Below are 27,926 nucleotides of genomic sequence, written 5' to 3'. Positions count from 1 at the left end.
AAGCCAGCCACCAGCCTCACAGACAAAGCAGGGAAGCACAAAAGAAAAGATAAATAACCATCAGTTTAAGAGACATAATGCCGTGGTATCAAATTCAAGGAATTATGTGGGAAACTACAGCTGACATTGTACAGAGAGTTCAAGTTGTAATGTCCTCCATGAGACATTTCCACTGGCATCCTGTAGTGGAGATCTTGGATGTGTGGGGATGCTGGCAAAAGGGTATGGAACAGTCATTCTTTGGCAGTGTGACAGTTCTTGCTGTAATATTTGCCTTGTGTGTTATACACACCTTCCAGCAAGGCGTTTAGCACATCGTAAGGACTCTTTTAGCACTCTTAGCTCCTTCTTTGGAAATTGCTCTTCACCATACCAGATGGACTCTTTACACTTACCTTATTTTTGAGGTAGGATCAGACATTTGTCCTACAAGAAAGCAGTGATAAATCAATGGCATGTTGATATTTAGAGAAAAACCCAAAGCTCAGCATAGTCACTGGACCCTGAACGTATGTGTCACCGGAAGCAGAGCCTGGTCAAATTTAAATGAGGAAATCAGGGATGAGGATGATCATCCGTCTAACAAACACTGTGAGGAAGGAAAGATGGATTCTTTATCTCTGTATGTCTTTCTAGGAGATACACTTTAGCCAAACAGAAGTTGAGTTGAAGTGAAATGCATGTTAATGTGTGGGAAGACAGATAACACCTGAGTCTGAAAGCTGTTAGAAAAGAAAAAGGAATAAAGACTTTTTTTCACTTTCAGAGAAGTGAAATCCAGCAAATAAGGACATAATTTGCAACTGCATCACTGATGCAGTGCTGCTTTCTGTGTCAGACTTGCATTGGATTCCTAATGCAATCCTTGCAGAAATTAGAGTGCTTTTGTATTTCTGGTGCCTGAAGTTACCAGGAAAAAAAAAAAAAAAAGAGTTTTATTTCTTCTCCACTGCAATTAATTTACATATTTGCTCTAGACTGTTTGGCCAGCGGTGATCTGGTTCCCCCTCTTGTTTCTTCCCTTTGAATGTTTATGCTCTTTCGTGGTCCTGTGCAGAGGGCTAGCGAAGTGCTCTGGTATTGGAAGTACCATGTAGAAAGCAGTTGAAATTATTTCTTTAGGAAGTGGAAAAAAGCATGGGAAAATAAACAATAATACAGAATTTTTTGTTTTTTTTTCCTCTGGCAGTTAATAACAAGATGCTGCCTTGCAATAGGATACTCTCTCCAAAGTAGACTAAAGCTAGTGCACCTTTGGCTTTGGCAAGTTAAATTATTGTCTGTAGATTGAAAGGCTTTGGAGATGAATGTCTCTATTGTCATATTTATTGTGCTTTGACTCACATTTCAGAGCATTCTTGGAATACGTGAGCTGAATATTATTTTCAGATGACATTAAACTGGAGAATATGCTCAAGGAATGCATCAGGTGTACTTAAACTGTGAGAGGGCATTCAAATGATTAAGAGACTACAGGATTAGTCCAGAGTAACTGTGCCCTCCAACCTGACAATTCATATACTGTGAACATCAGGTTCATCATCAATGGTTGCATTCTGCTCCTGCTTTTCCTCACTTCTAATATACCCCATTACTTCCTCATATAGACCAGAATTCTTGCCTCTTCTTTAAGTCATGAAGCTGAATTTACCTTGTTGTTAGTAAAACATACTTGTCCCTAGCAACTGTTTTAGCTTCTAGAAGTTAGTGCATTTTTTCCCCCTTGCCAGTTTTCACAAGCAGTTTCTGAAAATAAGAAGTTACTGTAGTGTGCTTTATTGATATGAGTTTACCTGCTTAAGTTGCTTTTCTCTTTCCTTCATTTTGATGTCTGAAGCCTGATCTATTCAGAAGGGCTGAAGGGAATTAGGTATCACCGCTAGAAAATCATTATGACCCAAGATCCTTTGATCACCCTAGACATATGGATATTAAATCCCTTCTTGAACTCTGAATGCTGTATCGTCTTGAGTGAAATACATTCCTGTACAGAAAGCTAGCATAAAAATCCTAAAGGTGAACTGTAAATAGGTCCACATATGTTCATGTTGTCTGCAATAGTGCATTCTCAGTAGGACTGCAAATTGACTTGATCCTGAAACTGAAGTCCACATAGATTTTTAGTCACTGTATTAAATATCTGTCTTTTAGAAGGCACATGGAAATTATGTTCCTCTGTAATTGAATTTCCCCATTGAGTTCATTATTTTTTGTTTTTTAACTTTAAAAAGTCACGAGTACTTTAAGATATGGTAATCACACTGATTTTTTTTCACCTGTCATCTTTTTGCAAGCTGTGGTCTGAGGGGATCTGGGGCTGCCAGGCTTTGAAATGTGATCTTCCTCTTAATTCCCTATAGTCTGTTTTGGATAATGTACCAGATACACGATAAACCCTGGCTTGTCCATTAAGGCATTCTGGGATATGTGTGAAGTTGGCTATGACTTTGCACTGGGGTATGTTGTGGAAGTCTAGCTTTATGATCAGGCTAAAAAGTTTACTGCAAAGCTCCTAAAACTGTTTGGAAAATTATGTATCACCTGGAGTTGGAGAGAAATATGCTTACCTGCTACAAATGAGAACTATGAGAAAATGAAATGGGTCCCCTATGCCTGACAAAGAGAGGAACTCATCTCACTGAAATTATAGGAATCCATTCTGAGTATATAACAAAAAAACAGTGACCTTCTGCACTGCAGTCAGTGATGGAATCTAATATTGTAAACAGAATCAAGTCTTTGGGTTTCCAGGATATTTGCTAAAAGGAGAGAAATCTTCTAATATTCAGTCTCTTCCCTATGAATGTGCATGTGTGTAAGTATGACAAAGCTAGATATCTGTAAGGGATGTATTAATAGGATGAAAGGTACAACCACTTCAAAACTCATCTGCCAGAGTTAGAGAAAGATAATCCTGTGTGTGCTCAGCCAAGCTTGGAAGGCATCCAGTGGACATGCACACACTGTCACTGTCTATGTAAAAATTAAGCATGAGAGACATATACTGGGTGATAGCGCTGATGTTGGGGCATGTAGCAGTTTCTATCATGTTAGCCACCTCTATCTGACAAGGACAGGCAGACATCCTACTTCCTTTTGAAACCGTGGCGGAGTACAATGCAAAGCCAGTGTCCTTCTCGATTAGAGATTTGAGTGTGACTAGGTTTGTTCTTCTGCGAGTTTCACTCCTTTTCGTTTGGTTGCTTTTGCTCTATTTCTCTTGGCCCAGATTCACATTAGATGCATTAATGATAAATGTCATGGTTTAGGAAACAGCCAAGAGGACGGCATGACTGAGAAATGGGTTGACAGAGGAAAGATGGGAAAAAAAAAGGGGGCAAGCAACTGTGCAGTGGTGAGGTTAGCGATAGGAAGAACTGACAGAGTAGGTGAACTATGTCTTGTGGCTTGGCAACTCGTTTATTCTGTAAATTTTTCCCCATTCAGCAGTACAGCGTGCTGTCACTGTGCTTTCTTATGGCAGTTTCTCTTTTATGAGACTTGAGTGTCTCACTTTCTGAATAGGAAAATTCCCATAATTAGATTATTCTCAGAATAATAACATCATTTAAGTTTGAGTCTGATGATTATGGGTCACCCTTCCTGTCTCAGCGTTGATTTATATTAAACAGGACAAAGCATCTGAGCACAGTCAGATTCAGCCGCTGGGTAGCACAGAAACTGAATCTTTAATTGCCCCCTAAACCCATTCCCCAGGATGGGATCAAGAGGTTGCTTAATGCCTTGGAAAGTAGGATTTCCCAGCAGTGAATTGCTGCCACTGTGGCACACTGGCATGTAGCAGCACAGTCCCCAGCTGCTGCACAGGGACTTGGGGTGGTGGCACAGCTCTGGGGCGACCAGTAGGTGTTTGATCCATTTGCAGAGCAGAGATGGGTAATTTTCTTTGTTTAATTTCCTAAGGGTGTTCCTGTATATTGTGACCACATCCCACGTACAATTATGAAAATGTCATCCTGCACTTGTGTCATCGTTGTTTCGCTGTTTGACAATAAATGCTACTTAATCGTCAAGCAGAAAATAAAATGTAGAAGAATGAAAAAGGAGAAATCCATAAGCCCAAGATGTGTTTAATACTGAGTGAAGATGGGGCTATTCATTTTATCAAGAGAGAAACTAGTAGGAAGACACTGAAAAATTCAGTACAGTGTGATTTTTTACTACCCATTACAAAATCCCTCCTTCTTCTCAGTCCCCTTAAGAGTGAGTGAGTGTCCCCACTACAGAATTATCACTTTCACTCACAGTTAATGCCTGCTCTTTTGTTATTATTTATTGTTTATGCTACAGATAGGCCAAAATGATGCTTCATTGTGTTAATGACATAAGAACTTGAGTTCTTTGCACAGAGGTGTTTGAACTTCCCTGGAAATACTCATCCTTTTTAGTCAGTGAGGTGGGTGGGAAGTAGGGGAACGAAATGCCTTCTCTGGGGTTTCAGAGCACAATCTTTTAGCAGACAGAATGCTTGTACATGCAGTAAGGATTTTCCAATACTGATGGCAGACAGGGAGCATTCCAGTGTGCATTTCTCTGCAGCAAAGCCCCAATACCCAGTGCAGGCTGCCAACACCAGTATAATTTGCACAATTTGCCAAAACAGAGGGTAAGATGGATGTCCTGGCCAAATGTGTCCTGGAGAATGAAACTCTATCTACCCCAAATGCTCTCTGCAGTTTCAGTTGAATATAGTACTCTTCACTTCCTGACCTAAATTGCTGCATTGTGTTGCTGAACACTTAACTAGCTGCTGCATTTCACCTCAGAGGCAAGAGCCCTGTAGGGCTGAGCTAAGCAAAACCTCCTATGTAGTTTGGATAAGTAATTAGTGGAGTTCTCCGAACGCCTTGGGATCCATCTGGATGAAAGGTGCTGCGTGAACAGGAGGCCACACTGCAGAGGAGAGCAGACAGGTGGTTTGGCAGCTTGACAAGAATTTTGCTAGCGGTGGCGCTGATGTTTCTGTTGTTTCTTTGTTACAGAGGAAGGGGTTGTCTCAGGGGCCTTACTTCGGCTTGTATGGAGAAAAAGGAGCTATGGAGCACCACAGGCCTAGCTTGTTCCCTGAAGGTCCGAGCGATTATGTCTTCAGCCACCTTCCACTACACTCCCAGCAGCAGATCCGAGCACCCATCCCCATGATGCCAATCGGGGGCATCCAGATGGTCCACTCAGTACCTGCAGCCCTTTCAGGTTTACATCCTCCGTCCACTCTGGCCCTGCAGAGGGAGGGCTCTGAGGAGAAGCAAAGAGGACAGACAGAAACCCTCACTCAAGAGTCACGCGGTGTTTCCAAGCACCACGAGAAGCGTACCTCTCCGCACAGCTTGCACCCCACCGCTCCCCCCAGCACATCCTCCTCCCCGTTGCTGTTGCTGACACAGAGCACTTCCGAGGACAGTATAATAGCGACGGAGAAGGAGCAGGAGGAGAACATACAGACTTGTACGAAAGCCATAGCCTCCCTTCGAATCGCCACAGAAGAAGCTGCTCTGCATGGGGCGGAGCAGCCACAGAGGCCCTCTGAGCCTCACCAGAAACCCTCAGAAAGTGCACATTTTAGCATTAAACACTTTAGTGGATCTGAGCCGGGCCAGGCCTGTGCCTCAGCCACCCATCCTGACTTGCACGGTGATGAACAGGACAGTTTTGGTACATCACAGACTGCACTAGCCCATCCCACCTTTTACAGCAAGAGCTTTGTGGACATTCGACAGCTGGGCTTTCAGAGCAGGAGCGAGCCCCCGTCAAGCACACAGGAAAGAAAAGATTTGTCGTCTGAGAAGAGCAAGCCACATTGATCTGAGATGCATGGAGACTTTCACCCATACATTTACCCCACTTTTTTTTCTAGCGATAGAAGAAGTATTCAACTTTACAGCATGCCTGTTCTAAGTTACAGTAGTTTGCTATTATATATACTTTTGTTATATCAAAAGAATTAGATAAAATAACAAGTCATCATGAACCTGACCAAAACTAAATTTGAAATTCTTATTGGGTCTGGTACTTTTAAATTGTACAGATGTTTGTGCCTTTTCTTTACTTTGCTTATATTCTTATAAGCATTTTTTTAGCAGTAATTTGTACATATTTTAGAATTTGTGTATCTGCTTTGTAATAAATGTAATTTCTTTCCTTTTTTGGACACTTGGATCTAAATGATGTAAAGCAAAACAGCATCAATATATGTGAGGTTGCACTAAAACATATTTTTATATTGATTAAAACTGAACAGCTTTTATGTACAGCTCTGATTCTGTAATACTAATATTTATTTACTTTGTTTCATAAATTGTAAATTTTTTTCTTAATGTTGTGGATTGCTTTTCTATGTGAAGCATGGGATTTACTGTTGCGTAATTAGAACAAAATGTATATTGTAAAACAAGATATTTAAACTAGAGTATCTTATCTTATTCTGCACTTATGCATTAGTTAAAAAAAAAAAAAGATAAAGGATGTATCAGTCAGTTCTTAACTCTTGTAATTTTTTTTGTCTCTTGTTTGCTGGATTGACTATAACTTAAGTGCTGATTGTGATTTTAAACTGATAGTACCGTAAAGCATTAAAGTAAAACAATGTGCTATTGTGAGTTTTTTCAAAGCTTTATAAAACAGTTATAAATATATTAAAAGTATTTGGTCTTATGTGAACATGTTGATCTAGATGCTCCTTTTAAAAGCTATGGGAAAACATTCCACCCCATGTAGATACGTACAAGTGCATCATCAGTGCCGGCTGCACAGCCCACCCGCAGGTGGGGCATCGCTGGCTCCCAGGTAGGCGGGTGGTCACACCTGGCACGGCCTGCTGCTCCCTCCCCAGAAGCAGGGTTGTGAGGTCCCTATGGCCGCACCGGTCTGGGCTGGAAGCTGGGCCATACAGAGCCACAGCAGTCCCTGGGTTATGAGGGCCTGCCGTGCCTCTGCCCAAGCTGAGCGTGGAGGTTAGGGGTCACGCAGAAGTGCCCCAGCGTGTGAGCTCGGAGGGGAGCAGAAGACATTTCCTCACACCTGAACACCAGCAGCTGGTTACTCCCCGTGAAGGGAGTCTCCCCGTCCCGCAGATGGAGGAGCAGGTGGGCACTTCCAGCTAGGCAGAGGGCACTGGCATCTTCAAGAAGCAGATTAATGGGCAAGAAAGTCCCAGTCTTCCAGAGCAGGGTCTCCATCTGGGTGAGCTTTGTTCCAGAGGGAAGTCGGTAGGAGCCTGGGCTTGTGGTGGATTCCCACTACCACCAGCAGCATGTGCCTGTGCGCACACACTCACTCACACACACTTTCACACACACACACAAAAGAAACCAACAATCCGGATTATATTTTGTGCTATTTAGTGAATTATAATTCTGTGAAACCAAGTTTGTATATTGACTTACAATACATTTAAGGAGTGTTCTTTAAAAAGAAATAAATATACAATTACATGCACAAGGTGTCTAGTTTTCATGTGTTCTTTCCATTTTCCAGGTTTATTGGTGTTCCAGCACATTGCTGGAAAGTTTTGTTCAGAAGAGCTACTTTCCTGTATGAGGAGCACCCTTAGCTGTGTGAGTAGCAGCTAAAAGTGTGGATCACGTTCTGGCCGCATCAGATATTATCAGTCTGTTTCCCCATTAATACCATGTGGGGGCAGAACCACAGCTGGTACACTGTCATGATTCTAGAACTATGGCATATGACTAGCGGAACACTGTAATGGGCTGCAACCAGTTGTAACCATTAAAGGTTGCTTTCCCGTCTCCATCAGCGTGTTCCTACCTTTATTCAGATCATTTTGGTAAGGCTGCCAAGATAAGTGCATGCCAGAAAGCTGGCTCATATCAGGCTGTTGAGAAGAGAAGCAGCTTATGTTGGAGGCAGTGGCTTGTTGGATCGTGCTTCCTTTACAAAAAGAAAGAAATAAAGCAGCCAATTACACATTTTAAATAAACATGCCCTATCTGATAAAAAACTTCTCCTTGGCTGCATGACTGTATTAAGAACAAAATGCTTCACACAGTGATCAGCTAATCAGGTAATCATAGATATCTTATTAAAAGGGAATCAAGCAAATTCCCTGATGGCAAATGATCCATTAACAATGCCTTTATAAGCAACTCCCTTACTGTGGGAGTTACTGTTGGCTTGTTTGATTATTTTAATTAATTTGCAGCTGCAATTTACCATCCAGCTTTTCAGCCTTGGGGCATTTTTTAAAATATAATCATTGAACAAATATCACTGAAATTACATGTGATATTTTTGGGTTACAGTGGAGCAACCCTGAAGAGGTCTCAGGTATTTATAATCTTCTATTTTCTTAATGAAGTAATGTTTATATAGGGCTTTGAAAAAACATTCTCCTGCAACTCCTAAGCATTGATTGTGACCGCTTTCCATGCTCTAGAAGGGATGTGGAGGAGAAAGGCAAATACATCCAAAAATGTTTTCACAGGCATGAGCAGTTTTCAGAGCTGTCACAGTGGGTACAGCACCCAGGACTGACTGCAGAGTATTTTGTGAGTGTTCTGCCTGCTCTGAGCCACCAGTGGGGGTGACGGTGTGGGGCTGTATTTGTGTGCTGCAGTGTGGAGTCATCACACCTTGTAAGCTTGGGCTCAATGCTATGGTAGCTCCCAGTTGGGGCCATGTGCACTGGTGGCTGTTCTGAGGGTCCTGGGGAAGAGGCTTCTCAAAAAACTGGCTGTGGTGGGAGTACATAAGTCTGATGGGAACATCATGAGTGCTGTGACATGCTCTCAGTTTCCAGAGGCTGAGTTCCCAAGCACGGCTGGTACCACTGCAGGTAGGTGACCTGTTAGTTGGTTTAAGCAACAGCCACTTCTCATCCTCAGCAGCCATTAGTTTGCCATGGCTAGCTCATGTGTGACAGAGAGATGGGACCAAGAAGAGCAGTTCTGAGATCTCTGATGTAAAAGTTAGTGCTATCTAAGGGATGAGAAGATAAGGGATTGAACAGCATACTCCAGAAAACTGCAGAGCCTAATGAGGAATTTTATATGCAATATGTTACGGAATTTCTAACTTGGGAATATAATTACCTATTACATTTTTCAAGGAGATTATAATTTTCTATGAAGATCCTTATGTCTCTTCAGTAAAGCACAAGGGAGATACAGATGCTCTGGCAAGTGCTTCTTAATCCTTTTTTACAGAATACTGTCACCAGAGTCACTTTAGCATCCATTTGCATCAGCAAAACAGAAAGCATGTTGGTCTCACGTAGCTGCCTGCACAATCATTTTATGAAACTTCACATTCTGACTCTAACACATGTTAAATACCTTTGTGTGGAGTTCCCCATTGTAGGACACACTGAGTAAGACTTAGCACCAATAAAAGACACAATTAACTTAGTCAAGCCCGAAGTGGATTCAAGTTACTTAGGTACAAAAACTTCACTCCAAGAATGCTGGAGACTGCTCTCGTTTAACTCCAGTGACACCCAAACTTACCAGGTGCCTCCTTACTCGAGGCTGTTTCCTTGACTTCTGTGTTTGGACACAAGCTGAACTTCTTAGATCTACTTCAGTCCAAGATTGAGCCTGGGCCCCAGAAAATACACCCTCTGCCTAGATCCTCCAAAGGGACCTGCCCTACTGAAGTGGGTCTTTGAAAATACCTCATGTGTCGAAATGCATCTCCCTGATAAATTACACTTATGGCAAGCAGTCACCACCTCTTCAGATTAGCCTAATTGGTCTCCCTAACTGGCTATCTAAAAATAAAAAATCTGCCTTTAAACCCCTCCCTTGCTAACTGTAACACACCATTCCCCTGGGAGACTGCGATAAGTACCACACAAGGTGTAGAAGAGCCTTTACTTTCCTGTTGAAATTCTGTTATTGTGAAGCAAGAAATTCAAGAGTCATTGGCTCAGCAAGATTGCAGCGCGTGATCCCCCGGAGTAAACCTGTGTCAAGAGGTGTACATAAAGTGGCAGCCTGCATGGGAAAGAGGGAGTTTTCTGGAGGTCTCATAAATAGAGTGATGTGGCAGAGGCTTTGAAGGACAGGGTATGAGCTCATGCGCTTCCCTGCCTGCAGCCTTCTAAAACAGCTTGAAGAGTGCTATTTCCAACATGCTTCTTGCTTAGTGCCCATCTCTTTTCCAAGGTGGCAGAACCTCCAATAGAAGAAGGCCAGATGTCAGACTCACAGCTCTGGGCTTTAGAATGAGAACCAAGTCCCTAAAGGTTAGATGCTACAGAACTTGACTCTGTTACTGCTTTTTGTCCTAAATGGTTCAGGGAAAACAAGTCTTATTGATTTAGTAGCTTACACAGTGGAACAAGCCAATGGGATTTATCCTTTAAAGTCATTTAGCCACCTATGAAAATTCCAATCAATATTCTCAGAAGAATGTCCTTAAAGTAAATGCAGGATATTCAATGAAGAGACTAAACAGCATATCATATATTGCAGTTTAGCTACGTCTTTTCTTTTTTGAGTTAAACTGCCTGCATGAAAAAAATCAGCTGTCTATATACTAATTGAGTACATTACTGTGATGATGTTCCCCTGCCCTTTTCTCATATACAGATCACATATGCTAAACATGAGCTCTGAACATGAGCCTGCAGCTCAATTTAAGATGAAAATGCTGGATAGTTTGCCTTGTTCTGTGATTATGCTTTGGGGTTTTACATGCTGTGCATCTGTCACTTGTGTTTGCGTGATTTTTAGTATACCTGCTTTTAACTGGATTAGGCACACCCTGGAACACTAGGAATGTGGGAAACATCTCGTGGAACACTTGGCTACATGAAACATGTGAAGTTGATTTGTTGCGTGGCTTTGTTTGTTTAGCTGTTTTTTTCCTCCAAATAATTGTGTTTGGGGAGAAAAACATTTTAAGTGTTTCTTTCATGTTGTGAGTATAGAAGTGTTCTGCACATACAGTTCATGGGTGCAAAGTTTTATAGATATACACTAGATGTGACTGAATTTAAGCAAGAGATAAATGTCTCTGCCTTTATACAAGATGATCCTGAGATTCACCCCAAGGAGGCTGGGCTGGATTGATCCTTGCCAGGAGCAGCCCTCTGCAGTGACCATGAGCCACTGTATCTCTATAAAGATGTACTCGGGCACTGATGGCACTTCACTAGACATCATGCCTTGGTGTCATTTTCCCTGCAGTCGAAGGAAAGAGGAATGGCCTCCTGTTGTGCTGTGTATTGCTGTATAATTCTCTCCAGTCACATAAAAGTGAGAGGCAAGCTCCTCATCTGAGGTGCATCAGGCCACCTCTGGAGCAGACAAGGGACTCAGCACACGTAAAACTGCAAGGACCATTCAAACACACCAATAACCTGCACAAGCTCATCTGCTTGCAGAGTGAGATGCCAGCTGGTGAGAGCAGAAAACAATTTCTGCTCTAGTGGGTTTCTTTGTTTTTCTGCATTGTATGAATATTCATTCTGAAGCTGACAGGAGGAGGGGAGCTTGATCAGCAGCAGCAGGCTTGATCAAAAACAAAAACAATATTACCACATAAACTGCCTTTTCGCATTCTTTCCTGGTGAGTGACATCTCCTCACTGACAGGAGGATTGCTAAGCAAGGCAAGCACTATGAATATGTATGGTGGTATGCAGTGCCCCACAGACACCCAGCAAGGTGGGGGCAGATTTGGTCCCATGCTGGAGAACAGAGTTTCCTTTCCCTCCCTTCCAACAGAATATATAAGAAGAGGCTGACACCATGCCATAGAAACTAATGGAGTTTCCACATTCATTTTAACAGCAGGAGATTTGGTCTCTGAAGGCTTGTTTCCATGAGGTGATGAGAAATCTTGCTGCTAACATTTCAGGGACGTCAGAGCACTTGGCGTGTTGCCGGCTCAACTTCTATCCTTCCCATCTGCTCCTGGAGCAGCAAAGGTCTTCACCCGGCTCAGCCCCACTCTACTGAGGCTGGGGGCTGGGCAGGAACTGGGCTCTCTGTACTCTGAGTGCTGGTGTCCCGAATTCCATGCGCATATTGGCATTGGCCCTCTGAGCAGGGGCATGTCCTGGTCTGCAAATCCTAGGGGATGGCCTGCGTGCTTAATTCCTCAATAGATGCATGTGATCTTCAATGAGGTATTTCAAAAGAACAAATATTTCACCAGCCAGGTTTTCTGAAAAACTTGGCTGCTCCATAGAGGCACTCAGATGAAGTGGTCAGATTTTTCAAATATGCTGAGCACTTGTTCTCAGCAGAAACTGCTGGATTCTGGGCACATTGGAAAAGCTGGCCCTTAAAAACTTCTTAATGACGTCTGGCACCTCACCTCCATTTGTTACTTCTTACAATCTTACTTCTCACCACAACATCCCTATTAAGAAGGAGAGAGGGGGAAAGGAAGGAAGAATGGAAGACAGGGAAGGGAAGGGAAGGGAAGGGAAGGGAAGGGAAGGGAAGGGAAGGGAAGGGAAGGGAAGGGAAGGGAAGGGAAGGGAAGGGAAGGGAAGGGAAGGGAAGGGAAGGGAGAAAATGAATGTAGTAATGAGCACATTTTCATGGCTCGAAGAGCTCACTCCCTTTTACTGCCAGGAAAAATGGAAATGATAAAGTGGAGACTTTGACCAGTTTTTTGACAAAATGTTTCTTTTTCCTCTCAATTTAATATTTCTTTATTATGGTTTAGTAGTTCAATGTGGGATTGGTGTAGAGAGATATTTTGGACTCATATCTTGAAATTTTGTTTGGACAGTCAGGAGAGAGGGGACTTCTAACAAAAAGAAAGAAGAAGAAAGTCAAAGACACGGTGTGGTTCAGGGAGCAGTCTTTCTCTGGCAGAAGATGAGCTAAATAGCCTAATAGTTTTTTCCATCTGTATTTCCTATCATCTCACTGCGAGCAGAAGGAATTCAGATCCTGCTGATTTCTCTGGTGGGGGGTGGAGGAGGCTGCCTGCTCCATTGCTTAGCATGGGCAGAAGGGAAAGCTGAGGAGAACACTTCCACTGCCTTACCCCTGCTCTGTGGGATCCCACCAAACATCTTGGCTGACTCTTTGCAGTGCTGGATCACCGCCAGACTGCAAGAAAGAAGGATCAGCCACTGTCTAGAGCACTGCCCTGCGCTAACCCACTGGATTTCCATGCTGAGATCCAAGGGAGAGTTTAATGCTGCTTTAAGCAGCCTAAGTGTTGGCTGGGCTCTCTGTAGCTGCTACCACGCAGCTGTGTGCTGGCTCAGCCTGTGCCAGGTAAGCAGTGGGTGGGTCTCGCTGCTTGGGGAGCCTCATGGGCAGAGCTCAGCAGGATCAGGGCTGGTGTGGGCTCTGCTTGCAGAGGATGTGCTTCTTCAGCTCTGCTGGCCAGTTGGTGCCCAGTGAGGAGAACTTGGAAATGCTGTGCCCTTCACCTCACAAAGTTTCCTGGCTCTCGCAGTCTGATTTTCCAGGAAAGGGTACAATCTAAACCCTCCGATGATTTGGTTAGCTGTTCTTCTTAAAATTAAGGGATTCAAAATAATGCCAGTAGTGCCAAATTGCTACCCATGCCCTGGAGGAATAGGAGGCAGGAGCCAAAACTGTGTTGTCACAATGCACATTACCTGAAACTTTCACTAAATTAAAAAGGGCTGTGAAGAAGTGACTCCCAAACTATTTTAAAAAGGTAAGGAGAGATTCTTTTTCCCCCCCTTTTGGCCTGTTCATTTCAGAAACATCAGCAGTGACGATGATTTAGTCATCTGTATTCTGCGTGCATTAATGGAATGCCAGCTCTTGATTTTATACACAAGTTTCTTGATAGACTGCCTATTTCAGCAGAAATTACTGTTGTCAGCTCAGTGTTCAGGGTGTTAAAATCATCAGTGTCACAATGTTCTAAATAGGCAATGTAAAATGTCACATCCAAAGAGAAGAACACAGAGGGTGTGACATTTTCCAAAAATTCCTTGTATTTCAAATGCTATAGAATCTGCAGCAAAAGGAATGAGGGGATGGAGGCGGGGGAGGGGGGAAGGGGGAGAGGAGACCTTTCTGTATTGTAACGACTGAAAAGCTACAATAGAGTTTGAAGGTGCAAATAAGGCTATAACAAAACATGAGTGTGCATGCTTTCAACACCAAAATGACTTACTGACTGCTAATTAAATCTCACTGCAAATGGGATTTCTTTTTTATTTTTGATGGAAAAAGTGGTTTTATTACATTTACTTGGCTGACAGCCAGGAATACAGCTCAATACAAATCTAGCAAAGTTAAAGGCCTTCTGCAGCAACATATGGCTTGTTTGGGAAGTATGAGTCATAAATGGAACCAGATGCAAAAAAAATATAGCTGTAAGAAGGTAGCAACTGTCCTCAGGCAGATGCCGATAGTGTTATTTCTGATATTTCCACCTCATGAAAAATGTACATGTGCATATTAGTGAGCATTTTTTTTCCACCATGGGAGTGTTTCAGAGGCCTCAGATAGCATGGGTCCACCCACTTTTCTCCTATCAATGGTTAATACCTTCCACAAGCTGTTTTATCTCTCTGACTCCTTATAACAGGACTTCCAGAGATGCCAGTTTCTCTCCTGGTTTCAATATATGTCTTAATGTAAGTCTATGTGAGACTCCCAGGTGCCAACCCCAGGTGGCCTTTAGGCACACAGGGCCACTACTGACAGGCAGGACTGACCTTCATTTGATTCTCTATGCCCTGTGGAAACATAGGCTGACAGAAGCCTGTCCTTGTACAGGAAGAAGCTTCTGTGGTGGATGCCTCATCACCACACCTACATGTATCTGTGAGCATGGCATGCATGTGACCACTTGTGGATGCACAGGTTGAACTGGATGCCAAAAGAAATGCCAGCTGCCATGGGTAGAGGAGTAATAAGGGACAATCTTCTGCCAAGAGCTCCAACTACCTGTAGTGAGGCAACGGGTAAACAGAGGAGGATGGGAACAGTTAGTTGCAGAGGGTGTGGGCAGACTGGGGTATTTCTTCACCATTAGTAAGGCTGCCTGCTCTTTCCCCTTAGGCTACTGACGTTGCTGCCTTGTGAACCCACAGCATACATGTGCCTTTAGTTCAGAGGCCTATAACTTTTTTGGAGTTTGGCTCCTGAGCTCCAAACACCATTTTATTTCTGTCAGAGCCCTGTGCCTGTTATCTCTCTCCTAATTCTTCCAGCCCTTTGCTCTCTGTTTACCGGTAAGATGTCAAGGACTTTGTCAGAAATTCAAGATCCTCTTCCTTCTCATACCGAATCTCCTCTTACAGAGGTAAGACAGATGCTCTGCAGTTCTCTGCTAGGCAAATCCTAACTACACCTCATCACAAAAGAAATGATCTTATGTTCTCAAGTGCTGTGGAATAAAATGACTGGGTACTTAAACAGTGCCATAAACTGACCAGTACAAGCAGTGTAGGCACAGTGTAAGCCACAGCAGTCAATAGGTTGGGCTCTAAGTCACTCGTGCCCAGTGGTGGATACCAGGGCACAAAGGCAGAGTAATCTTCCAGGAAGGCACTGCCCAGCATCAGGCCTCCTCCCTGCCTCAATCCTTGCACCCGTAGCATGTAGAACGTTGACATGGTCTAGGACATCATGCAGCTCAGCCCTGCTGCATATCCTTGCAGGCAGAAACATGCCAGGTTGTTGGCAAAGTTCTTGCAGATATTGTGAGGCATCTGATTTATGCAGTGGCTTCTTTCAGCAAGATGTAGAAGAGCTGCCCAGGGCCCTGCTCATATCCTCCAGCTGGGAAGCTCAGCACTTGAAGCATAGATTGAACCACTACCCTCTTCTTGCCAGGGTTTTTTTAATTTAGAAAAAGGCTACTGTATTAACCAAGGAGTTATCAGATCCTACAGATCTCACACTGTCTGATCCATAAAGCTTAGCGTGTCACCTGCCTCTCAGTGGAAATACATTTGTAGTCCTTTTCTGTGACCACAGCCCATCCAAATTGTCCAGCCACATAGTCATACCAACTCCAGTCTCTCTCTGTTGTTTAAGCTCTTTCTCAGCTACACTGGGAAGCTACTCATAAGAACAGCCTGGCTTAGCTGAAGAAAGGAAACAGGCTCAGCTTATAACTTGGCAGTATGTTTTCTTCCTCCTTATCAGAGTGAAAAGTTGAAGTACAGGCAAGCATTATCTCCCAGGCCTTGCATTACTCTGTACACACAATCCTTCACATTTTAGGAATTCAGTGCAGCTGAGTTGGAAATGTTATTTCCTTCTTTCGCACATTGCTTCTGCTGGCATCTAGGATTCTAATGATAGAGGAGACATGGCTATCAGTAATTCTGTGGAGGTACCAGAGAAGGTGGTACCAGAGACTGAGGCTAAGGAGAGAATTGCTATTTTGGTTGTTGCATGCATATAAATCCTCTGGGAATGTAGAAGAAAGCTCAGGAGACTGAACAGCCTCTGGAGTGAATCAGAATCTATCGCCTTAGTGGGGGAACCCGGAGCTCGGTTGGATGACTAGACATGGATAAAGTTTAAGCCTGTTTGAAAAAACCACTCCTATAGCACACAGTGCTACTTAAAGGCAGCTAGATTTTGCAATCCTTGCTCATGCTGATGACATCAATGGGATTACTTAACTGAATGGGTGTTTATTAACATTAATAAGGGCTATGCTATGTGGCATTAAATGCACCCCAGTTGGGCTAGGGGTTGAGGAGTTCATACTTGTGACTAATTCTTGGTGCTTGCTCAGAATGGGGAGTGCCAGAAAAGGAGCTCCCAATTCCTGGGGGAAAGGGTTTACTTTCTGTGCATTAATCCTACTTGCCTTGCTCATTGTAAAGGAAAAACTGAGTTCTGCAGCATGCTCTACAAATGCTTCCTACCTCAGGAAAAGATGTGGGAGTTTTTGTGTTCGAATGCTCCATAAGAAGAAAAGGCTGGGAGGATGGAAAAACTGTGTCTCTGTTCAAAACTCCCACAGAGAGAAATTTCAGAGGGGGATGGTCCTACAAAGCTGAAGGCATGCCCTTAAATTTACACACCCGGAGGCCTCATTGATGAAACATATTCAAAATCATTGTACAATCTGTGCCTTAACTTGTAAGTTCTTTCAGTCAGAGATTTTGTCTGCCTTTTTGGCCAAGATATTGTTTCAGACAGTGAATCTTTCCAAGGACAACACTCGTGTCAGTGGAATGGGTAATCCTATTTCAATAGCACAAGAAACCTGATGGCTGTTTCCACACTCTGAGTTAGATAACCCTTCACTATATGCTGGAGGTCAAATTTCCTCTCTGAGCATGCATCCTGGCCCAGTGGGGAGATGTGAGCCAGTGGATGGCTTGGGAACAGTCAGCAGACCTCCAGAGTGACTCCTATCTGCTACTGGAAATCCTACAACACAACTATCTCAATTTAACTCAGCAGAGGATTTGATTCTTAACTGTGCATGGTTTTGATGAGCAGCTGGTGAAAAGAGCTGCCTTGAGCTGAGTTTTTCTTTGACTTTCTGAGGTTCTCAGGTGGGTAAAAACTTACTAACGACAGCCAAAACCATATTTGTACTTTTGTGGACCAAATATATCTGTCCTCAGGCTATCTGTGGCTTCAGCTAACTGTATAGAGTTTTATGCTCATGACCTTCCGTGTCAGAAAGTCACTTAAAATCTATTTGTTTCCATCCCACTAAATATAATACTGTGATGATAGGTGCTATCATAACTCCTAATGTTGGAAACTCATAGTGTCACAGAAAGCTTAAATTTTCGAACGATTGCGGAGCAGTCTGAGGCATTAGGATGAGAAATGGTACAAAAATAATCCCACAAAAATATCCTCTACGTTATACAGAGTAGGCACAGAAAAATTCAGCACCCACACTGAGAAGTGAGCAACTTGCTGATGGGCGAGGTGAGAAGGGAGGGTACAATTGCACAGGCTTATGGAGCTCTGGCAGCCTGACTGGGCAAATTGGATTTTATTGTTTGAATGAGAAAGCATTTTTTCTCAGGCTGTGAAGCTGAAAGCTGGGTTACTTAAAGTCAGTGGAGGAAAAATCATGAAGAACATTCCTGTTGCCTCAGTGGTACAATTTTTCATGGTTGTCCTTTGGCACTAGCCTACTTACAGTTTGCTGGCAGCTGACAATAAGGTGCAAGAAAAATGCCAGGCTTTGGAGTGTTTGTTCACATCAACATGCAAATCTGGAGGCCTTTCAGAGAGGTCTGGGGAGATCAGCTTCAGGCTGCAAATGCCCAGAGGATAGCTCTGAACAATGGGCAAAAATCAACTTCCCAAGATTCAGGGATGGGACAGGGATATGGGAGAGATTATTATAATTAAAAAGAAACAAATAACAAAAACAAAACCAGAAATGCTGGGAGGATCTCCTCCTCCTAGCTCCCCAGCAAACAGTACAAAACTCAGGGCCTGATCCAGTCTTGCCTTGAAAGTCTCCAGGGGCAGGGCATCCATTACCACTCTGGGCAACTTGTTCCAGTGCATCACCATCTTCACTTTAATAGACTTTTTCCTTATATCCAGCATAAATCTACCCTCTTTAAGTTAGAAGCCACTTCCCTTTGTTCTATCACCACCAACTCTGCTAAAGGGTCTGTCTTCTTTCCTGTACCTCTCCTTTAGATACTGAAAGACTGCTATCACGTCACCTCAGAGCCTTCTCTTCTCCAGGTTGAATAGCCCCAGCTCTCAATCTGTTCTCATAAGAGAGGCTTTCCATTCCATGAATCATTTTTGTGGCCCTTCTCTGGACACTCTTCAACAGATCTATGTCTCTCCCATTCTTAGGACTCCACATCTGAACATAGTGATAGGCCTCACCAGTATAGAGTAGAGGGGCAGGATCACCTCCCTTGACCTGCTGGCCACACTTCTTTAGGTGCAGCCCAGGATATGGTTGGCTTTCTGGGCTGTAAGGGCACATTGTTGGCTCATGTCCAGCTTACCATCCGTCAGTACTCATGGGTCTTTTTTGGCAGGCTGTGCTGAATTCTATCATCCTTCTGCTTGTACTGATAGCGAAGGCTGCCTCTACCCATGTGCAAAATTTTGCATTTGGATTTGTTGAACCTCCTGATGTTCACCTGGGCCCAATGCTCAAGCCTGTTAAGTCCTTCTGAATGGCATCCAACCTTAACCACACTCTGGTATGTTGACTGCACCCAACGGGTTGGTATCAACAGCAAACTTGCTGATGGTGCACTGATGGTGAACCCACTGTGAATGTCATTGATGAAGATGTTAAACAGGGTCAGATGCAACACTGACCCCTGTGGGACACAAACATCTCATATCAACCTCTAATTTGTGGTGAGTTGTTTTTGGGAGATCTTTGGGTATATTTAAAGTTCCTGATAGAGAAGTTAACTGCTGAAAATGAAACAAATGTCCAAACCTTTCTTTATGATATTTTAGTTGACAAAGAAGGGGGCACATATAAAATGAGTTGGAACTAGATTTTTTTTTCTTTTTTTCTGAGTGGGAAGATGTATTAATTTAGAACAATACCCCAAAGTACCAGTGGCACGTGTAGAGAAAGAATTCACTGCACCCTTATTAAATGCTTCTTGATATTGTGGGAGGATAGGTTGCCTCATTGTACAGAACATTTATTTTGCTGGATCCTTCTCTGCACTTTATTTGTGGCACATTAATATCCAGTGCACTACAGTGAGGCAAGTGGGATATATTAGTTGAGACATACAAGTGAATAAACACTGTAATATTTTGTCATGCTGGAGGCAGCTGGTGTCTATTGCAGACGTGGTATTTTGAGGAAACTGTCTAAGAAAAGCTTATGGCTTATAGATTGTGTACATTTGTATGATACAGAAAACTCCATTTTATCAGAAGGCTGATCCTTATGTTTGCCTTCTCAATTGGACTAACGTTCCTATGAGGACCTGGCACTGACCTTGAAGTGATAATCAGCGATACAATTGCAATGCACCCATTCTGTGCAATAAGCTGTCTTCCATCAAGTCAAACTGGTTGTTGAGTGCATAACTGAGTTTGGCAATGCTGTCACCTGGCAAGGGTACTGTCGTCATCAGATAGGGTGGATCAGATCTGATCTGACAGGGCTTGGAGAATGTACCCTCTTGAATCATTCTAAACATTAATCTGTTTATTCAGCTGAGGAACAGACTGCAGGATGAAATCCTTTAGATAGGGAACTCCCAGAACTCTTGAATGCATGTGAATTACCAAGAATGCCCAAGAGAGCAGATGAACCAAGGGGCAAGGGATAAAAGCTGGTCCATGAAGATGTTTGTCCTTGAAATTCAATTGAAGCTGGAAGAAAAAAAAAAACACAAGAAAACTTATGTGTATGCATCTTCTTGTTTTTCACATTTTAGGGTATCATCTATTAACTGTGTTCCCGAGGGCTTAATACCCAAGGTTTTGCTTATCCTCTACAACTCTGAAAAACTGAAGCACTGGACCTCAGGAACAAGTAGTTATTCTGCGGATCTTAGCCCTAAGGAAATAGCGCCAGAGTGAGGATCTGCTCCTCAGGAATTTGTTCAGTTTGCTCTGAGACAGATAAAGTATCTGGACTCTTGCTTATCCCCTGAAGGCTGAAGACACGTAGTGATTCAGTATTGCAGCTGACTTGATCTCTTGGGTGACTGACAAGGTGCAGTGCACCAGATGTTGCAACAGCTCTGGACATGGTGAGACTGATGTGCGCACCAGATACGCTCAACTTCAAACAATTACATGTAGTTTTGGCCTCCTCTGAGGGGTGAGATTCTTGTCATCACAGGAAATTCTGTCCCAAGGGGCTAAGTAATAACACTTGTAACTCTAGGAGAGAGTGAGGGAACACATTCATGTGCATAAATGAAAGAGCACACCTTTATTTTAGCAAGGATTTCCAGGATAAATAGACTCTGAACAGCTACTAGGTAATGAGCTAGATTCTACCTTTCAGAGAAGAAGGGATAAGAAAACAGTGAGAGAGGCTCTGTGCTGTGAGCAATGCATTGATGAATCCATGTAGTAGCTCAGTGAAAGTGACAGGAACCACTGGTTGGACAGCAGCCCATCATAGTCATGAATGTACAGATTTCTGTCTAATAAATAAGAAAGAAAGGAGGATGTAAAACTAGGCTGTGATATATTTGCAGACTTTCAAAAAACACTGTATTTAGCGTGAGATTTTAGTGAAGACTATTAAGCCACTTTAGGGAATTGTATGCCAATAAAATGGGCAAGCAAGGGACACATAAGGCACATTAAAATGGGAATTTTTGAATTGAAGTGCAGTAACACTTGGAATTAGAGTGCTGTCTCAAACATTTCATGCAATGACATGCAGAGCAGTGCAGGACAATAAGGGAACCAAAAGAAGCCTTCAATTAGTCTTAGGTGCAGAATATGGTGCAGAACTGTGCAGCTTTTCAAATCTGTGGACATTGAGGAAACTTGGAAAAAGGACAGCTAAAGTTTGAGCAATAATCCCTGGAAAGTTAGGGTAGTAGTTGACCTTGGAACTGTTTGGATTTCTTTGCTATTATGTCATAAATGTCAGAAAAGAGTATTTTTATGCGAACAGTCTGAGCAGATAGTTTGTAGGCAGCTTGCCGTAGTAAAGTGGCCCTGCAGAACTTGAAGCAGACAGAAAACATGATAAATCATATACTACAATAGTGTACCAGCAAAAGCTGGAAAAAAGAAAAAGAAACCATCAGTTGAATCTGGTTTTAAAGTACAGGTTTAGAGATAAATTTTAGATTTCAGCTACCAAAGCTCTCAGAAGTTATAGATTATACCTGCCTTGTACAGTACTTTTGATCCATACCAACATTTAAGTTATGTTATAAAAGAAAACTGACACTCTCAAAAATTGAGCGAGAAGATTTCAGAAATGATTACCTATAAGAAAACTACAAAATTCAAAGACATTAAGATGTTTTCTTCAAAGGAAGAAGTAGCCTAATATCACACTATTCTTCAGCCTCCTTCATTGTCCTAGTTAAAAAAACCAAACAAACAGTGACACTAAATTTGTTGTGGTTACTCAGTGATTTGCCTTCACATAAACAACTGCATAAGATGCAGACAGCATAAAGAGCATTGGCACAGGACAGGTGATGCTTCTGCTAAAGGAAAGGAGCAGAGTAAGAGCTGTCCTTGTGCAGCCATATCTTATAGAATCATCAATGGATCATACTTCTGTTTTGTTTTGATTAGTTTTTAATGTATGCAAGCCTTTGCTTGAGACAGAAGTAAGTAATCAATATTTGCTGTCAGTAGCCTGCTACCTTACAAAATAATTGGAAGTATGTCCAGGAAGGAACCAAGAGTAATAAAGTTCTTGATCAGATCACATATGGAGATGATTTTGAACCCTAAGTTATTCAGTGAGTTTAAGAGAACCGAGGGATCAACTGACTCTAGCCCTCTGGCATCCCATGGGATGGGGAAAGATCAGCAAGGTCAAGTACCACACCTCTGGGACCGTACATATCCCTTTCTTCACACAGGTTACAGGGATCTTCTGATTATTTCCTCCCTGATAGGTAAAGCAGGGATTTTCACTCTCTTTGTAACTAAAGTAGTCAATGCCCAACAAACACTTGGCTTGGCTCAGCCACTAGAAGCAAGCTATGCAGCCCAAACTGCTAACAGTTCAGGCCAAAACAGGGCCTGGATTGGTGGGAGGTAAGTTGACTCGATAGAGCCTGATCAATAAGAATTAATGTCCTCCCTTGAGTGCACTCCTCAAGGTCCCTTTCATAGTTGGAAAAGATTTTCTCCAGCCAAATACTCTCTGCAATAAAAGCACGTGGTGTTCCCAGATCAACACTGCAGCCTACTGGCCATTACACTCCAATAAATTTACTAAGTCCAGAAAAATTCATTGACTTTGGAAGGAGCCAGATCAGGGCCCCACAGACATAGTTGGATTATATACAACATGTCCTTACCAGCAGAGTCATAATACCCACTGAGGGTGGCTTAAATACATTTGACTTGTTGTGGCAGATCCAATATATCTTCATAGAGAATTTGCAGTTACTATAGCAAAATAAGTCATTTAAGCTGCCTTACTTATATCTTGGAATTTCCTTTGATTTATTCATGGTTGGAGGATTTGCAATTCAGACTTTTGGCAGCTTGTCAACAGTTACGTTGTTGAAGAGAGAGATGCATTCCACAACATCTAAATGGGCTGAAAGCATCTTGTCGGATGTGTTTCTAACATCTGACCAAACTCCTTAACAAAATTTTCTTGCAACTTTCCACTTTCTAGACTCTACTATTATTTTCATTTGTTAAATTTTTTTCTTATAGCTTGGATTTTTTAAAAAAACTTAACTTATGTAAACTATGGATACCAGAGTGCATGTGGTGAGTTCTTGAAAAAATAATAATTCTTAGAACACATGGAAAATACTTAGAATACAACTAAGATAAATTACTCTGTGATATGCTCATTCATTATCCTCTATTGTGTCCTAGGTTCAGTATGGCTTTTTGTAAGTAAAATATTGCCTTTCTTGTAATCCTTCTGTAGGGTATTTATCAAATATTTGCATAATCATAGCAATAGATGTTATTGTCAATGGAAATGATTGCTTTCCTGAAATTTGGCTCAAGTTTCATCCTGACCAGAAAACATACATCAAATTGTTTCAGCAGTGCAGTTATATTTATATCTTTTTTCCCCTAACTCTGCATTAATTTATTATTGCTGTCTTGATTTTATTATATTACCCACAATTAATTCCTGTGTAAATCGGAATGTAAATATGTCTCTGCCACTTTACTTGTTTCTTGAAATATAACTTCACCATGATTTGGTTTTGGAAGCAAAACAAATTAACCTAATGACAATATTTTAAAGGATCTGGAGTTTCTAGCTCTGTACTAGGGAACTGTGAAGGAACGCAGTCAGAAGAGCATCCTAAATCCCTGAAAAGTCACTTTCAAAAAGCATGTTTTTCCCAAACATGCCAAAGGATAGCCCTGATCCAGTCAAGCACATAACTGTATTTAACTCTAAGCTCCTGTTCAAGTGTCTCACTGAGCTAGCTACTTCATCAGCTGAAGGGTGCAGGAAGGAGCTGAGGGAGTATCGGGCATTGTTTTTGAAGAAAGAAGGTTTAATTCAGTGTGGTGGTGGAGGAGAGCTGTGGGAGGAATTTGAACTGGTTTCAGCTTCCCAGGGTAAAAAAAAAAGAGGAAAGAGACGTGAAATTTCACTGCTCCCTTCCCCTCATAAAGGAAGAAAGCAGCCAGTTGCTCAAGCGCTCAACTTGCTGGCCAACATCACACTCTGCTCTGGGCCTGGCAAGCCCCTTTTCCCCTTCTCCCGTGTCAAGCATAGTTGTAGTTGATCCACGTCATTTATGTGTAACATTTTCTTTTCATTAGTGCATCTGTTTACTAAAAGGTTGTGGGTTTTTTTTTTTTTTTTTTCTTAGTATAGACACAAGGGCATTGTAATAGGGAGACAACCTTTAGCCTTCAAAAATGCACGGAGGCAAAATGGGTAGTTGGTATCACTGGAAATCATCCTGTAATTACAATCCAAGACACTTGTTATGATTGGGCTTTGGCTTGCAGGAGCTAGCATAACCCTCAGGCTAAAAGATAAAGGTCTGCTGACGTTAAATTAGGGTTATGAATTAATGCAATGAATGACTTTTAATAATAACCTTTCAGAGGTGGCTTGGTTTTGTTGGCTGTTCTGACTGGATTTGCTACTTGGGCCTGAGGGAGCAGGGCTTGCGCCATCAGGGAAAGTAAGTGGAAATGGGGGTGCCCTCTGTTTTCTAGAAAATCCCCATCTCCTGTGTGTGGCTGCTGTCAGTTTCTTCACTACCCATGACACCAGAAAGTTCAGAACTCATCAACTTTATTTTCAGAGATGTGAGAAGAATGATTTAAGCCGGTGTTTTGTTGCTTGGCCTTAGTAAGGCATACTTCTGACTTCTGAGGATGATCTTTTCTCATCACTTTAAGAGACAGAGATGATCAGCAGCTATGAGGATGTTTCTGGGCCAAATACAGCAGCCGTATTTTCTTTAAGAGTCTTCTTTAGACATGGCGCCTCCTTCTGCTCAAACTCTGCAAGGGCAAAATAAAGACACAAAGCAAAAAACACTAAAAAGGGAAAAGTATGGTAAAGCAGAAAATAGCCTCTTCTGGGTGTGCTCCAGGACACATTTAATTATTTGTCACTTTGTTTAAATTGATACGTACCTGAGGCAGTCAGCTCAAGTAGTGGCTGGATGTCTTCCTTTGCAAATCAAGAACAACCTTTGTGGCTGCAGTAGTGGAGGAAGGAAAAGCATAGCCCAGGCTAAAGTGGTGGATGAAAAAACCCTCAGACATCCTCACTGCACTGATTAGTATCTTGAGTCATTGCCTTTGGGGGAGGTGAGAGTTTCCTCAGTACAGATGAGTTAGATGAGTTCCTTTAATGAGGTTAGATACAAGAGGCATTGTGCAGTATGATGGTATTCCCTGGGAAAAAAAAGGAAAAAAAAAAAAAAAAAAAAAACAGAAAAAAAAAAACCAGAAAAAAAAAGAGAAAGCTATCTTACTTTCACTGCTGAGGGTAGAGGTCTCACCAGAGGTCATCAGTATCCAAACAATGGACTTTGAGAGCTGCCAAAGCTGCTCTACATACCCATCCAAAGGCAGCTGGAAGTGGCAACTGGTGATGGGCAGAGTGGTAACACCGTATGGCTGCTCCATGCCCACAGATCTGCCTCAGGCAGAGGGTCTGTCACCACAGAGGGTTCCCATCCTGCCCGTCGCAGGCTCTCCCTGTCCCAGCTGCCAGGCAGCCGCCGGCAGTAGCACAGCAAAGGCCGATGCACGGGCGGTAACACTAATGCAATGTGAAACCTCCCCCAGACAGCCCGGTGTGGGGGTGGAGGGGAATGAGGACATGGGTGAAAAACGGAAAGAAATTGCGCTGCCTCTTTATCTCCTTTCAACAGACGTTTGTTACACAATGTGCATGTTTCTGCTGCTTTATACAGCATACGTTAGGTTTTCCTGCTTCCTGTGTGCACTGTCAGGATGCAGCATGAAGACAAAGCATGAGTCTGCTGTTCTCGAGGAGTTAAACTCACTGAAGTTCTGACCTGCATGGACCTCATGACTCCTAACCTCTGTCCTGTGGCTACTGTGAAAACCCCTAAATCTGGCTGTTCCTGTTTGGAAGCAGCTGGTGCACTGGTTCAGTCCCAGTGGGCTTTATGAGTTTCAACACACAAGAGTCTGCGGGTTGTTCTGAATAACACAATATCTGAGCTCAGAAAGCAAAGCTGTTGCCTTTGCAGTTAGACCTGCTGAGCACCTTCAGCTACCAACTAGGCAAGCAGGTTGTAAAGCACTTCACGTGGCCCATATGAAGGGCTGACCCCTCACTGAAATTGCCATTTGTCAGTCTGCTGCACTAGAAATCTGTTATCTTTTCTTAAACATTCAGCAAAAATAATGGAGGATAGGGTAACCTGGTAAAAACGAGGCTATTTTTTTTTATCCGTTTTTTCTTTAATTCTGTCCCAAGAACTTATAGTTCTCTCTCAGTAATTGTTCTGATATGGAATTGAGTTTAAGAGCTTGAGATTTTTTTTTCCATTACCATCTTTTCCTTCTTGAAAGTGCCAGACAGAATTTTGCACAAAAGGCATATTAATACACAGAGAGCTGCTATAGTGATAATAACAACATAAGTTGCAGCCGGCTCTGATCTGCAGGGAAGCAGTGATCTGGTTACCAGTATCTTGTCTAACCCAAACCAAAGGGCTCTTGGGAGCCCTGCTCCTGCTTGAGAGACAGCCTGAACTGTTGGCAGTATCTTGGTGGTGGCAGTCTTGGGTAAAGCTGCCAGGTGGCTTAGCCAAAGAGCTGAGACCCAAATTTAATTCTGGGAATTCAGTGTAAAGTGTTTGGATTTGGGGTTCCTGGTAGATGTAAAGTCAGGTGAAGTTCAAAGCTACAATAAAGGTTTTGACAATGTTAGGGAAGTTGGTCTGAGGATACCAAGTATGGAGGCACCTCAGCTTCCAGTAAGAAAACACCCCTAAGCTATCTTATCTTTTCTTTGGTGAGGTGAACATTTCTTTGGTTCCTTTAATACATTTATCGCCCCTACCTTTCAAGATAACAGCTATGAATGCCTTCTTTGTTATAAGCAGCACACTGCCCTGTGTGTGTGGGAGGTGGGTGTTACAATAGGCATTATATAGCAGTATTCTGGTATTTTAATAAAAGAGCTTCTGCTGGAGGTGACATTACTTGAGTGTAAAACCAGGCAGATATGTCTCCTTAGCAAGACACAGTGTATTTTGTGGGGGTGTGAAGTAATTTTCTTTGAATAATTGAATTAAGTAATTATGTGTTATAGAAATATATAAGGCTCCAACTGCCCGTAGTATCTGCGTACCATTCACAGAAATTTAATTAATGCAATACTTTTTTTTCTGATTACACGAACACTCTTTTCTGAATATGACAAACAACCTTCCTTTCTGGTTGTTGTTTTTGTTTTTTTGTTTTTTTTTTTTTTTTTTTAGTAACCACTGAAGAAAACTACTTCTGAAACACCCATGAGATGTGAAGAACAACTGGTGGTCTCCTACAGGGAACAATCTGCCACCAGAAGAGCTATGCATTTAAGTGATTGTTTTGACTCTGTTGCCCATTCATGCCCGCATTCTGACACACACAAAAACTGTAAAATAAAAAATTAAAAGTAAAAATGTTTCTTGGGAAAGCAAATCTTAAGGACATTGAATGTGTTCAAAAGACATTCATTTGGGTACTCGGAGATGAAGGAAATAAATGCTAGATTCACAAAAGCTGATGTTGGAGGATACATTACACAGTAGCCTGGAACACGCATCAGGATTGGAGAACTAGTTCAGTTTCCATCTCTCTGAAGAAATGTGTGCATGAGCAACACAGGATAACATTCTTCGTAATCCCTTGTAAGGTG

At 42.4% G+C, this 27,926-nt stretch overlaps 1 protein-coding gene and 1 long non-coding RNA gene across 6 annotated transcripts in view; one reads left to right on the top strand and one right to left on the bottom strand.

Moving 5' to 3' along the window:
• Nucleotides 1-7,458, top strand: part of HIVEP2 (HIVEP zinc finger 2) — a 125,352-nt gene extending 117,894 nt beyond the window's left edge. For all 5 annotated transcript variants that reach the window (XM_052702625.1, XM_052702554.1, XM_052702705.1 and 2 more), the window contains one exon: nucleotides 5,004-7,458. In XM_052702625.1, the coding sequence (XP_052558585.1) occupies nucleotides 5,004-5,822 (819 nt within the window). In that variant the 3' untranslated portion in view covers nucleotides 5,823-7,458. The remainder of the gene's footprint in view (nucleotides 1-5,003) is intronic.
• A 17,302-nt stretch (nucleotides 7,459-24,760) lies between these two features.
• Nucleotides 24,761-25,796, bottom strand: LOC128078968 (uncharacterized). The gene is made up of 3 exons (XR_008205939.1): nucleotides 25,605-25,796; nucleotides 25,175-25,438; nucleotides 24,761-25,039 (listed from the first exon to the last, which is right to left on the bottom strand). It is a non-coding gene; the product is annotated as an uncharacterized LOC128078968 (long non-coding RNA).
• Nucleotides 25,797-27,926: the final 2,130 nt, after the last annotated feature.

This window comes from Tympanuchus pallidicinctus, unplaced genomic scaffold (genome assembly GCF_026119805.1).
Source record: "Tympanuchus pallidicinctus isolate F22 unplaced genomic scaffold, pur_lepc_1.0 scaffold1, whole genome shotgun sequence".
Classification (NCBI taxonomy): Eukaryota; Metazoa; Chordata; class Aves; order Galliformes; family Phasianidae; genus Tympanuchus; species Tympanuchus pallidicinctus.
This window is presented reverse-complemented; position numbering and strand designations above follow the sequence as displayed.